This window comes from Perognathus longimembris, chromosome 7 (assembly GCF_023159225.1).
Source record: "Perognathus longimembris pacificus isolate PPM17 chromosome 7, ASM2315922v1, whole genome shotgun sequence".
Lineage (NCBI taxonomy): Eukaryota > Metazoa > Chordata > Mammalia > Rodentia > Heteromyidae > Perognathus > Perognathus longimembris.
In genome coordinates, this window is record NC_063167.1 from 61,707,675 (window position 1) to 61,724,561 (window position 16,887).

Here is a 16,887-nt window from a genome sequence, read left to right on the forward strand (position 1 = left end):
GAGGTCAGCCTCAGCTATATAGTGAGGCCCCGACTCAAAAAAAAAAAAAGAGTTGAGAAAAAGTATTTATTGTTACTTGTTTAAGAACTAAAACATATACATATGTGTATTGTTTGTATTTATACGTATGTGTATATTTTGATAGTCACAGAAACACACAGGACTAAATTTTCATGTAAATGTTATGTAATCAGACCATCTGTTCTTTCTTTTACTAGAAATTCAATCCACTGAACTTAATGTCAATTCACTAATAATGAGGTCAGAGTTTTGGAGAAGGCAAATGAAGGTTTGTTTTTTGCCAGGCAAAATTAGGACTGCTTGAGTTATTATTTCAGAAAGAGTTACAGTCCAAAAAGGAGAAGTTTGGTTTAAAAAAAGAAAAAAGGCTCAGGAGCCTGGGCTTCCTGATATATGCACTGGGACATGACTTTGGGCAAGATACTAGTCTTAGGTACACTGTTTTCTGATGTTCTAGCGTTGATCTTAGGTTTGTATTTCTTGCTGTGCCAATTGTCTTTCATTACCATGGTCAGCAAGATAAAGTTAGGAACATGGTGACCCTGCCTGGATCTGTTCTCTCATCGTGGAGACAGTGGGAGCAGGGAGAGGGAATGGAAGAGATTAGAGAGCAACAGAGAAAAGGGAAAGAAAATCTTTAAGGACTTGTGAGTTGAGTTAAAACTAAATTTGTAAGCATATTTAGGTTCTATTCCTGTCACAATACAGGAATTGAACTCACAGCCTTCCACTTACTAGAGTGTTTCTACTAGTTGAACCACAGCCTTTTGCTTTTAGTTTGTTTTTCAGATAAGATCTCATAGTAACTTTGCACAGCCATTCTCAGATCTTGATCCTTCTGTCCTCTGCCTCCTGAGTAGCTTAGCTACAAGTGTGTGCCCTCCCACCTGGCAGGAGCTCATTAATCTTGCAATCTCTATTTTTCTAGTAGCTGGTATTGCATGCACATACCACCATGCCCAGCATCATTTTTTAAACTTCTTCACCACTTTCCTGAACCACACCAGCCTAATTTGTATTCTGGAACACAAATGATACAATCCTACCTCAGGAACATTCTATTTTTGTATAGAATGCATTTTCTGTGCTTACCATAGCTTTGTTACTTTCAGGACTTTACTCAGCTATCACTCTTTTGTATTTATAGTCTTGAATTTCTGTATTTTAAGTAATAATATAGTCACCTTTTTTCTCCCCCACTTTATTTTTTATATTACTTAAGAATTTTTTTTCTGCTAACTTTTCTCTCCCACCCCTAGATTATAAAGTCAATGAGGATAGGAATTTTTGACTATTTGGTTGATTTTTGTATCCCTATCCTTTGGAACAATGTTTAATATATGATAGGTGGTTGATAAATGTTTTTTGCTACAACAGTGGTTCAATGAATGAATTCTCTCATATTTTCCAGAAGATCCTAGAAAAACAAGAGCTTAGGGGAAAAAAATCAGAAATGGTAGCTTTACCTTTTATACACTGAGGAAAGTGTCACCTATGAGCAAAGGGTTGCACTGCAGTATTTGATCATTAAAAAGATTATGAGGACTAGCTTCTACTAAACTTTTATAATAAATGTCTGTGGTTAACTCATTATTGGATACATGGAGTGTAAAAGTCTATAAATTCCCTGGCAAAGGTTTGTTCTAATTGAAAAACTTGCAGATGAATTAGCAAAATAATCATTTTCCTTTTTAATGTAAAAAGGACTTCCATAAGCAGTACTCATTTGCATAATTTTTGTGAAACTGGGGGTTGAATGCAAAGCCTTTGGCTTGTTAAGCAAGTGCTCTGCTACTTGAGACATGCCTGCAGCTTATTTTTGTCATTTAAATAGACATTTTAACCATTTATTTGAAAAGTAGTTACTGCAGATCTAGGTGTCGAGTTCTGTATAAACATACTACATTACAATACATCTGACACATTAAATAATTTTTGTGATAGTTAACTACAGTTACTGAATAATTAATACATGAAAGTCTATTTACTTTTATGTTATGAGGGAATTTCATGATATTTCAGAGTATCTCCTCAACTTACCTTACAAGCCCTGAGGGAGCGCCTTGGTGAATTTCTTGGTGAAGATGCTGTTGCAGAAAAATTCTTATTTCTGAAATGCATTGGAAACAATTTAGCTGTGGTAAGTTTTCCTTCTACTTAAGGAAAGCGTGCCTTATCAAATTGTGTCTCTTAAATGCTTATCAACTCAGTTCCTTAACACATTATTAGATAGGAAGTAATAATGAAATGCAAATATCACTAAGCATATAAATTATAAAAGATGAAGTTCATTAACATATTATCAGGCATTGAAATATAATTCCTTGAGAATAAAAGGAAGCAAATTTAAAATGTGATTTTATAGGCAATATATTTTAAATTAATTAATGTTGAGCACTACTAGAAAACTTGTGCTTCCTAGGCAGATAGATGCTTTTGCCATTTGCTATTGTTGCTTTAGCTATTTTTCCAGATAAGAGTTTCACATTTTTGCCAGAGGCCAGCCTCAAACAACAATTCTCCTACCTATGCCACCTGCATAGCATTACAAATGTTTATGGTTGGGCTGACTTATTGATTGAGATGGAGGATGAACTTTTTTTCCCAACTGGCCTTGAACTGTGATTATACTAATCTCCTGAGTAGCTGGGATTATAGGCATTACCACAACTCCTGGTCCTAGATTTTTTAACTGGAGAATAGTTTTGAAAAATGCTTGTGTTCTAGAGAAAAAGTGTCTTCTTATTTGCTTGGGCCACAGCTGGCTTTATTTAGTGTCATAAACTGCTATTGGGGGTGTTTTTTTTTTTTATTTCCTACAGAATTCTCTTAAGTTGAGAATATTCTTAGTTGATATTTCCAATCTAACAAACCATTATTCTCAGAGGGTCTACACTGTCATATTATATTTCTATTGAAATGAACTCCAGTGGAAACAAAGCCAGTTTGTTGTCGATTTCTTTTTGTCTTGCTTGTTCATTTATCTGTCATTGGGAGGGCAAGTGAGAGCCCAGAAATAGAGGGAAATGGGTGAACATATTCAGAAGTGGTACTCACTAGACCTATGTTGGAAATGAGCTGTACAACTTGTGGGTGGTGACAAGAGGGAAAAACTGGGAGAGAGTGAGGGAAGGGGTAAAAAAGAAATGTACCCATTACCTGACTTATGTAACTGTAACTCCTGTCTGTATACACCATCTTTATCGTAACAATTTTAAAAAGGTTTATTTCATCAAGATTTCCTATGTTAAAACGCAATGGTTCTATATCCCCAAGGAGACATAGGCTCCATGGTTTCCCTCATTTGTAATAATTAGTGTAGGCCTAGGATAGTCCTAGCAGAGGATCACAGTAACTCAATAGCTATGTACATATGACCATGTAAAATGATGCTAATAGAAATGAACTCCAAGATATGGAAACAAGAGGGTTTTTTTTTTGTTTCATTGTTTTTGTTTTTTAATGTACTGTGTGACGTTATTTCTTTTTTTTTCTTTTTTCTTTTTCCTTTTGGTTTATCTGCTGTTGTCACTGTTTTTGACATTGGTACCATGTGTCTTGTATGTATGTACATTTACTTGATTTGGAGAAGGGAAAAGGAATAACAGAGTGGTGACAAAGGGTGAACCAATGCAACAGCTATACTCACAAGACAGTATGAATGAACTTTACAACTTAGCAAGGAGGGAAGTGAGGAAGGAGGGAAAGTGAGAGAAAACAAGAAATGTACTAATTACCTTATTTATGTAACTGTAACCCCTATGACATCACCCTTATAGTAAAATAAAATTTAATAAAAATGTAATGGCTTAAGTTAACTTATTGTCGTTATCAAATGCTCACATGTGTGCATCTAATTAGCATCTAATTCTACTATAGATTTTCGTTCCTTGTGGACAGACAGTTTTATTCACCATTGTTTTTATAATCAGTACCTAACTAGGAATATCAAATAAATAATGAATTGATAATGGAAAACTCGGCAAGCACTGCTATACTTTGCAGTTAATCAGAAGCTAGATTTGAATAAGACCTGTCATTAGTATTCTAACATATCTAAATTATATATGATATAGGTAATATAATATTTTCATATTAATATACAATAATAGTTCTATATTAATCTACTATATTAATAATTATGATATAATATGTGTCATATATTATATGCCTATACTAGATATAATATGTTATATATTAATTGTACCTACACTATATATATGTTATATATTATACATGATATACATATTATGTAATGTTATATATAGCAGATATATATTAGATATAGGTATATTCATAGATGTAGTTGGTATATATATTTGTATGTGTCTATATACATATAGATGTATATATATGTAGAAAGAGAGGGAGATATGAGTCACCAGTGCCCATCCTATGTACTTGAACAATTATTGAGTATGTTATGTCAATAGTTTCTACTTTGTAAGGACATAGCAAAATTAAGGTGTGTCTCTGTTTTGACTGTTTCTTACTTGGATGAACAGACTAAAGGCAACAGAACACACAACATAGAATTTCAAAATTTTTATTCTCTCACATCTATATAAAGTTTATTTCATTAAGATTTTTCATATTCATATCGAGTGTAATGGCCTATGGCTGTAATCCCAGCTATTTTGGAGGCAAGGGCAGGAAGATCCTAAGCTCCAGGCTAGACCAGGGAAAGTTAGGGAACCCTATCTTAAACACAAAAGAAAGCAAAATTTAAATTAAATAAATAATAAATGAACTTTAAGGATTGGTAAATGGGACATAAAGCACACAAATTGACTCTGAGTTAGATCAGTCCGGTTCCTTGTGTCTGAGTCACCATTTGGTACTCTAGTATAGCAACTTGGGCAAGTTATTATTTAACTTATCTTTGCTGCTTCTCCTTAGCTATAAACAGTAGATAATATTAGTGCCTGCCCCAAGAAAAACTGAGGTTATACTCAGCTAATATGTGTAATACAGAATAGTGCCAAACATATGGTAAATTCCTTAAAAACAATGATCAAAAAAATAGAACTTCTGTGGGCTGGGGATATGGATTAGTGGTAAGAGTGCTTGCCTCGTATACATGAGGCAGTGGGTTCGATTCCCCAGCACCACATATACAGAAAATGGCCAGAAGGGGCGCTGTGGCTCAAGTGGCAGAGTGCTAGCCTTGAGCAAAAAGAAGCCAGGGACAGTGCTCAGGCCCTGAGTCCAAGCCCCAGGACTGGCCAAAAAAAAATAGAACTATCATGTTTGCTACAGTGAATTAGAAATAGGACTATATTCTGCACTCTAGAATCTAGCCATGATTCTAACTTTTCATTTGATGTGTTTGCTAGATAGATAGGTAGATAGATATATAGATGTGCCTTCTGCAGAGAAAAAAAAAAGACCTTAAAATGAGTAGTAAATGTTACAAAAGCTTTTTCTTATTTACTTTTAGGTGAAGGAAAAGCAAGAATCAGAACTGAAACTGAAATCATTTGCTTCTCCATACGTATGACATTTTAAATTCATGCTGATTTTAAAACTCATTCTGCTTTTTAATTGTTGTAATTGTTTTCTTGTAATTTCTGGTGTGTTTTAGGCTCTTCAATCAGAATTATATTTGCTTCCTGTAATGGACCACTTAGGAAATGTTTATTCAGAGCCATCAGCAGTTACTTTAGAGGAGCAACAGATTAATAATGATACTGCTGAGGTTGATGAAACAATCCACAGGCCAGCTAATGTAATTTTCTCAATGGATGAACCTGGAAGCGATCCTGGTTCCCTTGAAAACACTTTGACAGACCTTAACGATTATCCGGAAGAAGGTGATTTCAATTAAAATTGAAAAGACAATGAGGTTTTAGCAATCAAATCTATGAGCAAATTCTGGGCAAACCTAGTTTTACAATTTTAGGCAAGATAAAAGAAAAGCCACAATTCATATTTGTTTCACAACTGGGAAATTTCAAACAAATTGCCATGTGGAAGAGAAAAATAAACCATAACCAAATAACTGTATTCTAGCTCAGTGTTGTAAAATATGGGCTTTAGTCAAACACAAACAGCTCAAGTCTTGGCAGGTATGACTTTAGGGATGTTACTCTCTAACTTGAGCTTCCTTATCTCAAAAATGACAGTGCTTGCAAAGTGCTCACCACACTGCTCTAACTTTAGAAATCTGTCCCACTGCCTTTTGTGTTTTCAATGTGTCTTTTTTAATGAGAAGATAATTTCAGATAAAGTTGACTATAGGAAAGAGAAATGAAGTACCACATAAAACTAAGTGTGGCGAATGCTTTGCATGCACTATGTCATTTTTTGAGATAAGGAAACTGAAGTTAGAGAATAACATACCTAAAGTCATACCTGCCAAGACTTAAGCAGTGTGTGTTTCCATATTTTACAACACTGGGCTACAGTCCTACTGAACTCATAGTTGTTAAAAAAAAAAAAAGAAAGCTACATACCTTCCTTAAATTTATTTTTGTCTACTTTGTAACAAAACCACTCACAGTTCAAAACTTAGTTTCAGTTATCATGCCAATTTTTGAATATATGCTTTTATATTTTTTTCTTTGAACACTGTTTTCCAAAGTTGATTCTGCTCTCCTCTGTTGTTAAGTTGCATAAGTGTTAGATTTTGAGCAGTATCTCATGTTCTGAGTTGTTACTAGGAATGACATAAATGTCAAAATACACCTAGAAATCTGCTAATTTTTTCACTGTTTTTGATTGGAGTTGGGTAGGGAAAGTGATATTTTGCTGTTAGTTTTAAACAGCTGTTGTTTCCAGTTTTGTTCATTTTGCACTGAGTGGATTATTTGTAAACTTTGTCTGACTTTGCCGATATAAAAAGATAAATAAATATAGCAGTCAAACTAAAATTAGGTCAATATGGGCTTTAAGTTGCAATGCATTTTGACACCCTTTATAGAATGACTTTCCAAATGTTAATTTGACTCAATTTTTTTTTTCTGAATAATTCCTACAGGGGAAATCCACATCAATATCGTCAGCTTTATGGATCTTTTTCAATGTATTGATCATGTAGAACGTTAGTTTGGTGTTTTAATAATATAAAATTTTCCTATAGGAAAAATACTGCTAAATGAAAGGAGATTTTATAAATGAAAATCTATGTGAAATAACAAATTATATTTACACCTTTGTTTCCTTAGAACCATGTTTCAATAGATGCTATTGGAAAAACATCTCTGAAGACAGTTTCCCAAAATGTTGCTTTGTATCTATATAGTACATGTCATGAGTATTCTGACATATAGGACAAGACTAGCATATATAAATATAAAAATAAATTTTACTTTGGTATTTTCTGAATATTCTGAATTTTGTTTGCTGTTCATGAACATCAACATCAGCTGAGGAAAAAGTCACTGTAAATGAAAATAAGAGTGCAAAAAATCACATTGGAAATTTTGAAGAACCAGGATCTTTGGAAAAGTCAAGTGATTACTATAGCAATGAACAAAGGTAATTAATACAGATGCTGGTTTTATATATCATCGCTCAGACCATTAAAAAATGTGATATTCAGAGTACTATTAGAAAGACTTTGTGAGGAGAGGAAGTGCTAAGGGTTAAACTCAGAGTCTTGCACTTGAGTAGGCAAGCACTCTACCACTTAAGCCATGCCACAGACTTTTTAGTTTGTTTCTCAGGTAAGATTTCACCATTTATTCTGACTGGTCTTCAACTGAGATAGTTGTCTTTCCCCTGGGATTACAGGAGCATGCTACCCAGCCTAGCCCTAGAAGAACTTCTAATTAGAACAAGAACATGATACGGCCTAGTGGCAAGAGTGCTTGCCTCGTATGCATGAGGCCCTGGGTTCAATTCCCTAGCACCACATATACAGAAAATGGCCAGAAGTGGCACTGTGGCTCAAGTGGCAGAGTGCTAACCTTGAGCAAAAAGAAGCCAGGGACAGTGCTTAGGCCCTGAGTCCAAGCCCCAGGACTGCCAAAAAAAAAAAAGAAAAAAAAAGAACAAGAACATGAATGAAATTAGTAATACCTTTAATTAAAATTACCTTGATTATACTAACATTTCTTTCTAATATAATAAGGAATAGTTTATTACTTAAATTTTTTTTCTGTTAACCTATTTTTATCGGGGATGATTTTATGATAGCAAGAGGTCTTTATTAGATTTAATTCTGCCTCCTTAAAATTTTTGTCTATAGATTAATCATTATGTTTTGAGTATTTCATTGGTATCATTTAATTCAAGATGATAATATTTATATATTTGCTTACAGTTGTCTTGAATTAACACAAGGTTTTTATTAAAAAATATTCATGGGTATGGTGGTTCATGCCTGTAATCCTAGCTACTTGAAAGGCAGAGATCAGGCAGATCACAGTTTGCCTGGGTAAACAGCTAGCGAAACATCATCTAGTGGTGGCACATGTCTGTGATCCCAACTACTGGGAGACATCCATAGGAGGACCATAGTCCCAGACCTTCAAACATGAGAACCTATGTGAAAAATAGTGAAAGCAAAGAGGGCTAAGAGCATGGTCCAAATCGTAGAGCATATACCAAGAAATCTAACTGCAGTACCATAAAAAAAAATTCTAAAGGAAATTATAAAAAATACTTTTACCATTTGTCACAGATATTGAACTATAATTGGATTTAATTGTAATGTAATTTTATTACTCATATTATAGTTCATACTGATCAATAACTTAAAAGCAAATATGATAATGGCCTCAGGCTGTTTTGATTTTTTTTTCTTATTTATTGTCAAAGTGATGTACAGAGAGGTTACAGTTTCATACGCTAGGCATTGGACACATTTCTTGTACTGTTTGTTATCTCCTCCCTCATTTTCCCTTCCCCCCTCCTCCTTTCCCTCTCCCCCCATGAGTTGTTCAGTTGGTTTACACCAAATGGTTTTGCAAGTATTGCTTTTGGAGTTGTTTTTCTTTTTTAATCCTGTGTCTCTCAATTTTGGTATTCCCTTTCAATTTCCTAGTTCTAATACCAGTATATAGTTTCCAATGTACTCAGATAAGATACAGTGATAATGTGGGTACAATCACAGGAAGGGGTTACAAGAGGATCATCAACAATAGAAACTACAGTTTCACATGGCACATTGAAAGTAATTACAACAGTGATATAACAGTTGTTTCCATAACATGGAGTTCATTTCACTTAGCATTATCTTATGCATTCATAAGGGCATAGCTGTTAGGCTCTTGTGATCCTCTGCTGTGACTAGCCTAAACCTGTGCTAATTATTCTCTATGAGGGAGACCATAGAGTCCATGTTTCTTTGGGTCTGGCTCACTACACCTAGTATACGTTTTTCCAAGTCCTTCCATTTCCTTACGAATGGGGCAATGTCATTCTTTCTGATAGAGGCATAAAATTCCATTGTGTATATGTACCACATTTTCCTGGTCCATTCGTCTACTGAGGGGCATCTGGGTTGGTTCTATATTTTAGCTATGACAAATTGTGCTGCGATGAACATTGTTGTGCTGGGGGCTTTAGTGTGTTCTTATTTGTGGTCTTTTGGGTAGATGCCAAAAGGTAGGGCTGCTGGGTCATAGGGGAGCTCTATGTTTAGCCTTCTGAGGAATCTCCATACTGCTTTCCAGAGTGGCTGAACCAGTTTACATTCCCACCAACAATGAAGTAGGGTTCCCTTTTGGCCACATCCTCTCCAACATTATTCTTAGTTTTCTTGATAAAGGACATTCTTACTGGAGTGAGGTGGAATCTCAATGTTGTTTTGATTTGCATTTCTTTTATGGCCAGTGATATAGAGCACTTTTTCATCTGTCTCTTGGCCATTCTTATTTCCTCATCAGAGAAATCTCTTTTTTTTAAGTCTTTAGCCCAGTTGTTGAGGGGGCTGTTGGTTCTTTATGATTTTGTTTTGGAGGAATTTAATGTTTTTAGTTCTCCATATATTTTAGATATGAGGCCTTTGTCCATTGTATGGCCAGTAAAGATCTTTTCCCTATCTGTGGGCTTTCTGTTTATCTTGCGAGCTCTGTCCTTTACCCTGCAGAAGCTCTGCAGTTTGATGCAGTCCCATTTGTCCATCTTTTCTTTGATTTGTAGCATTTCTGGGTCTTTGTTAAAGAAGTTCCATCCTGTGCTAAGGAGCCCAAGTGATTCTCCTACTCCTAATTTTAGTATTTTCAGGGTATCTGCTTTAATTTTGAGGTCTTTGATCCATTTGGAATTGATTTGGGTGCAGGGTGTTATATAAGGACCTAGTTTCAGGTATTAGAACTAGGAAACTGAAAGGGAATACCAAAATCGAGAGACACATGGTAAAAAGACAAACGACTACAAAAGCAATACTTGCAAAACTGATGTAAATCAACTGAACAACTCATGAGGGGAAAGGGAAAGGGGGAGGGGGGAGGGGGAAATGGGGGAGGAGGTAACAAACAGTGCAAGAAATGTATCCAATGCCTAAAGTATGAAACTGTAACCTCTCTGTACATCAGTGTGACAATAAAATTTTTTTTTAAAAAGAGGATCTAGTTTTAGTTTGTTGTAGGTGTTGAACCAGTTTTGTCAGCACCATTTGTTAAAGAGGCTATCTTTCTTCCATCCTATTTTTTTAGTTCCTTTCTCAAAGATTAAGTAGGCATAGTTCTGTGGGTTCATTTCTGGGTCTTCAATTCTGTTCCATTGATATTCAGGCCTGTTCCGGTGTCAATACCAAGCTGTTTTTATTACTATAACTATATAATACAGCTTGAAGTTGGGTATTGTAATTCCTCCAGCATTGTTCTTTCTGCATAGGATTGTTTTTTGCTATTCATGGTCTTTTATTGTTCCATATGAATTTCTGGATTGCTTCTTCTATTTCATTAAAAAATGGTGTTGGGATATTAATGGGTATCGCATTGAATTTGTAGATAGCCTTTGGCAATATTGCCATTTTGACTATATTAATCCCCCCAATCCAGGAGCATGGGAGGTTTTTCCATTTCCTTAGTTCTGTAAGGCTGGTTGTTTTATTTAAAGCGTCATGGTCATTATGTTACTTTACCTAATCCTTAATTCTGGTCTCAAGTGATCCTCCTGCTTCAGCTTCCTGAGCAGTACAGGTATCTGACACCCAATTTGCTTTTTAGGCTGACTTTAAACATTGTTAATGTTATACTTGTGTTTGTAGAACATCAAAGAAAAGGTCTGAAGTATTCACATATGAGTATAAAAGCTAATATTAAAATCAGGTTTTATTGTGATTTTCTAATCTGTCATTTTCTTTAAAGTCAGTTACTTTGGAAAAACGAAGATGATATAACTATCAATAGAAAACAGACCAATCAGGTATGATAGTAAAAATTTTAAGTGTACTGTTGAGACATAATATTTTTTTCAGAAATTGAAATGAAATTTTCTGCTTATGATACCAAAAGTATGTTATCCTAATATCAATATTGTCAACAGTCGTCTGATTTGTGTTTCCGCTTTTGTGACTAAACAAACAATATGCCAAAATATGAGAGAGGAAAAAATTGTAGCTATTGGGATTATATGTTCAAATGCTACTATTTTAAAGGTGTACTATTCTTAACTGGAATCTATAGCAGCTAATTTTTAATTTAACATGTTAATATTGCCACTTACCTTAGGTCTTTAGGGCAGATTTCTCTACTGTATTTAGAGGAAATAGTTATACTAGTGCTTAAATTGTTTGTTGTTTTTTTTTCATCAGTCTAGTTTCTAATGGTGTAGCTTTGGATGTATTATCTAATTTGAATAACAGTAGTTAAAAGAACTAATGACTACTATTCAAATTGCCTATTCTCATGAAATTTTGGAGAGAGTGAGAATTTCGTAAATATTTATGAGAATAAGACATCTTTAAGATACTAACAATACTAATTTTAATAATAGCCAACAATGAACAAGTTAGATGGGAAGTAAAGCTGGGATTCAGACTCCGTTCAGGGTCCATGCTCTTTTTTTTTTTTTTTTGGCCAGTCCTGGGCCTTGGACTCAGGGCCTGAGCACTGTCCCTGGCTTCTTCCCGCTCAAGGCTAGCACTCTGCCACTTGAGCCACAGCGCCGCTTCTGGCCATTTTCTGTATATGTGGTGCTGGGGAATCGAACCTAGGGCCTCGTATATCCGAGGCAGGCACTCTTGCCACTAGGCTATATCCCCAGCCCCAGGGTCCATGCTCTTAATCATAACAATTTCTGTCTTCTGTTGTGGTACCTGCTAGTTATCTTAGCTATTCAGAAGCCTGAGGCAAGAGGATCTACATCTGATGCCAAACACAGGCAACTTAGCAAGACCTTGTCTCAAAAACAAATTTTTGGGGTTTTTTGCCAGTCTTTGGGCTTGGACTCAGGGTCTGAGCACTGCCCCTGGCTTCCTTTTTGCTCAAAGCTAGCCCTCTACCACTTGAGTCACAGGGCTACTTCCGGCTTTTTCTGTTTATATGGCACTGAGGAATTGAACCCAGGGTTTCATGCATGCAAACACTCTACCACTAAGCCATATTCCTAGCCCTCAAAAACAAATTTTTAAAAGAGATAACTATAATTTAGTGGTAGGGTGTGAGACCCTGTTTTCTATGTGCAGTACGGCATAATAATAATTAACACCAAAAGCAATAGGAATAACAGCATAACAGCAAACAGTGATACAGCATTTATTGACTAGAGCATTAGATTGCCTTACATATATTAGGTCATTCAGTTCAACAACTTTTGGATAAGGTACTCTTATCTATTGGACAAGCAGACTAAAACACAACATTAAATTAACTTAAAATGTTTTACACTCATTCGCTAAAACTACTTAAGAGATAATACACTTCAAATGAATATTCAGCCTTGCCTACAATTATATACTAAATTTTCCTGGAGCCAATACTTCTAGACAATTCTGTCCTATTTTCTGCTCAAACCAAACCTTCCTCATACAGTCTTACTGGTAATTTTTCTTTGTGAAAATAGAAGCTGTTTGAAAAGTACCATCTTATCTCAGAGTAAAGCTGGGGGTGGTGCTCAATTTTGTTCCTAAATATCCACTGTTCTCATACTATAAAGATTTTATTTTTTCTTCATGAATTATTCAAAATTCAACTGACTATAATGTCTCTGGCAGTTTTTGGCTTGCTTTCCTCTTCAGTGACCATTTTTCTATCCTTATCTAGTACATTTTCATTATTGAGACTTGGTAGTACTTCTTGCTATCAGATAGTGTAAAGTTTCCAAATGAAGTCAGCAAGTCAGTCTGTTAATGACCCCCAAGATAGCAACTACACTAGAAGAAAAGCCATTTCAAGAAACCATGCCTAAAACCTGCTCTTTTAATATTTCCATTGTTTCTAACTTCCTTTATTCCTTCTTGCTTAAACCTATACTGAACAGATTCAGATGGCTGTAGCCAGGCGTGGTAGTGCAGCCCTGTAATTCCATCTACATGACAGGTGGAGATGGGAGGATTCAAGTTCTGAGTCCAGCTCAGCTAAAAGTTAGTGAAACCCTATTTCAAAAAACCAATGTGGGCATGTTGGTACAAATCTGTAAACTCAGGTAGATAGAAGGTAGAAGAAGGAGGATTGTCATCTGAAGTCAGTTCTAGGCAAAAGCTAAGACACTATCTTAAAAATGAAATTACATAAGTAAAAGCGAAAATGACTGGAGATGAGGCTCAAGTGCAAGTCACAGTAACACCCTTCCTCCCCTCAAAAAATGAAATGTGGGCAACTAAGTCTTAAAGTGGAGAAACTAGTTTTTACAAAAATAAGTATTACAACCATATTGAAACACTTTGCTAATTTATACTAGTAGAAATTTAGAGGAGTATTATTTGGAATTCAGACCAGGGACAGTAAGGTTATACCTGTCAAAAAGTCTAAATTTAGCCTGCTAGCGTCCCCAGCTGTGAGAGCTAAAACAGTTTGCTCCATTGACAAGAACCTGCAATATATGGGACTCAGGACGACTAAAGTTAGAATGCCAGAAATTTCTTGGTAAAAAGGAAAGCAAGAAATCCAACTGTTTCAGGAGATAAAAATGACAAGTGAGGGTTTATCACATAGCATTCACTCCTTTAATCCCGGAAGAATGTGTTAGATGGAAAACCAGAAATGAAAATCCCCTACAATGTCTTTTATGCAGCCTAGAATGCAGACAGGAATGCATTCCCTGACTTCCTTATAACAGGATCTAAGTGGCAGAAGTCAATTTATAGCATTTTATTATATAATTAAAAGCTGTACCAAAGTCGTCATAACAATGTTTGATTATGAAATCCTTGAGAATAATAGCTCATGGCCAAGGTATTTGTAAGGTTAAGAGCTCACAGTGTGCTGTTCCTCAGACTGAAATGGATAAGCACACCAGTAAGTTCTTGGTCTGAGTCACCAATAGTTAATTTTTGTTTAGCAAATAGAGGTCTACTTTAAATAACTCATGTAATTTTCGGGAGGGGGTCTAGATTTTTTCCTTTTTACATATCAATATGCTCTGCTTCAAAAAAATTGTATTTATTTGGTAAAATCCTTATGTTACTCTTTTTTTAGCCTGTCGTAATCATTTTGTTTGAAGTATCTCCTATGTACAGCCTAGAATTAAATTTTACTTTGTAAGCTTTCCAAAAGCCTTTTTACTTAGTAAAAAAGCTTTTATACTTAGGCATTATACTTACTTGCCTATTAACAGACTTGGTACATTTGGCCCCAATTTGTCATTTTTTTAATTTAATTTTATTGTCAAGGTGATGAACAGAGGGGTTACAGCTACATACATAAAGAGTCCATTTCTTATTGAACATTGTAACCCCCTCCCTCATTTTCCTACCACTTTCCCTTCCCCCAACTCCCCTCCCAAAAGCTGTAAAGTTCATTTCCAACATATTGTCTTGTGAGTATCACTGTTGAATTGGTTCACCCTTTGTCCTTTGTCTCACTAGTTGTGCCATTTTTTTGATGTTACAGTTAGTGTGAGTCTGATACCATGTAATTTGTTTTTATATTTGTTCCTAGTTTTCAGAAAGGTTTGAGACTTTGGTCTATCTTAATATTTACCTTTATAGTAATAAAGTTATGCTAGTAGTCTTGACCCTTCTTTTTCTTCTTTAAAAAATGTATTATTTTTTAAACTTATTCCCTTTAGATTTGTTACCTCTAAAATAGAACTCAGACTAGTTATTTTCAAGGTAATCAAAAAAATTAGTTTAAAAAATTTCCCTCTCTTTTCTTTCTCATTTATTTCTAGTTGTGTTATTTCTGTTTTGAAAATATAACATTCCAGGGAAAAGGGGCGGGGGAGGCGGGGGTAAAATGAGGGAGCAGGTAACAAAGTTGAACAGAAATGTACTCACTGCCTTACATATGAAACTGTAACCTCTCTGTACTTACTGACAATAAAAAAAAAATAACGTCCCTGTGCTATTCTTATAATCCTATCCTTTTACCTTTGTTTTCATCTCAGATTTTTAACTAAATATATTTGACATGGAACTGCCATTTTCTTTTATGGAAGATTTGTTAATCATCTCTTGGTTGGAGCACAACTTGTAGTAGGAAAAGCTTAAGTCCACTATTCAATTAGTTCTTTGTATGCTTCAAACCTTTTCTAGAACAAAAGAACAAGTAAGGCCTCTAGTCTGCTTAGTAAATCTTCACAGTAAAAATGACTTTTACATTTTACAAAAAAAAATTTTAAAAAGCTGGTCACTGGTGGCTCATGCTGTAATCCTAGCTACTTGCATTGCTACGATCTAAGGATTGAGGTTTGAAGTGGCCTGTGCAGAAAAATCAGTGAGACTCTTATCTCCAGTTAACTAGCAAAAGTGAAGATGTGACTCAAGTGATAGAGTGCCAGTATTGAGTGGTTAAAAAGCAAAGCAAGAGCAAAAGACCTTGCCTGAGTTCAACCCCAATAGTGGCATGCGCGCACGCGCGCACACACACACACACACACACACACACACACACACACTCTTTAGAAATATGAGGTCAACTTTATTTTCTTTTCATTGTAAATTAGAACATCAAAAGATTCCTTTAATATATAACAGTTTTCTCAGACTCTATGTCAGTTGAGATTTCTAGATCAGGTTTTTCTAGGGATACACAGGACCCTATTTTTTCAGTGGGAAAATATTTTTCAAAATTGTAACTTATTTAATGAGTATGTCTATTTTATTATGTTTTCCTCTTACAGAGGCCACAATTAGTATTACCTTGGATCCTCTTCACCTTGATATCACTTTCTTTCTGATCTATGTGTTTACTTTATGTTTCATTTTCTTCTTTGTATTTGTATTTCTTATTCCTTTTTTTTCCCCCAGTCTTGAGCCTTGAACTCTGGCACTGGGCACTGTCCCTGAGCTTTTCAGCTCAAGGATAGTGCTCAATCATGCTTCCAGTTTTCTGCTGGTTAATAAGAGTCTCATGGACTTTCCTGCCTGGTCTGGCTTTGAACTGCGATCCTCAGATCTCAGCCTCCTGAATAGGTAGGATTCAGGTATGAGCCACTGGTACTTGGCTCCTTATTATTCTTGCTATAAATTTGATCATAGTTGTTTCCTCTTAGACACTTGGTAATTTTTTTTCTTTCTCAGATAGTTTTTTCTTTCATTTCTTCTCCTTTTCCCTCTTGTTTCCTCTTCCTCCCTTCTCCTCTACCCTCTTACACCCTGTCCTTTTCCCCTTCTTTCTCTTTGGTTATACTGAGGATTAAACTCAAGGCCTGGAATTTGGCAGGCACTGTGCCACTTGAGCTGTGACTATAGTCAAGTTTCTTGAGTTTGGCCAATTTCCATTTCACATTATCCTGCTGTTTTTTCAATTTTTATTCTAAGTTTAAAAATTTTTGTTTTTCAGAGTTCATAGGTATATGCAAGTACTTGCT

General features: G+C 35.3%; 1 protein-coding gene across 1 annotated transcript in view; it reads left to right on the plus strand.

The window, feature by feature from the left end:
• Positions 1-16,887, plus strand: part of Spata1 (spermatogenesis associated 1) — a 55,188-nt gene that overhangs the window by 7,553 nt on the left and 30,748 nt on the right. The window contains exons 4-8 of the mRNA XM_048351670.1: positions 2,044-2,161; positions 5,462-5,515; positions 5,606-5,834; positions 7,389-7,500; positions 11,283-11,340. Coding sequence (XP_048207627.1) covers positions 2,044-2,161; positions 5,462-5,515; positions 5,606-5,834; positions 7,389-7,500; positions 11,283-11,340 — 571 coding nt within the window. The remainder of the gene's footprint in view (positions 1-2,043; positions 2,162-5,461; positions 5,516-5,605; positions 5,835-7,388; positions 7,501-11,282; positions 11,341-16,887) is intronic.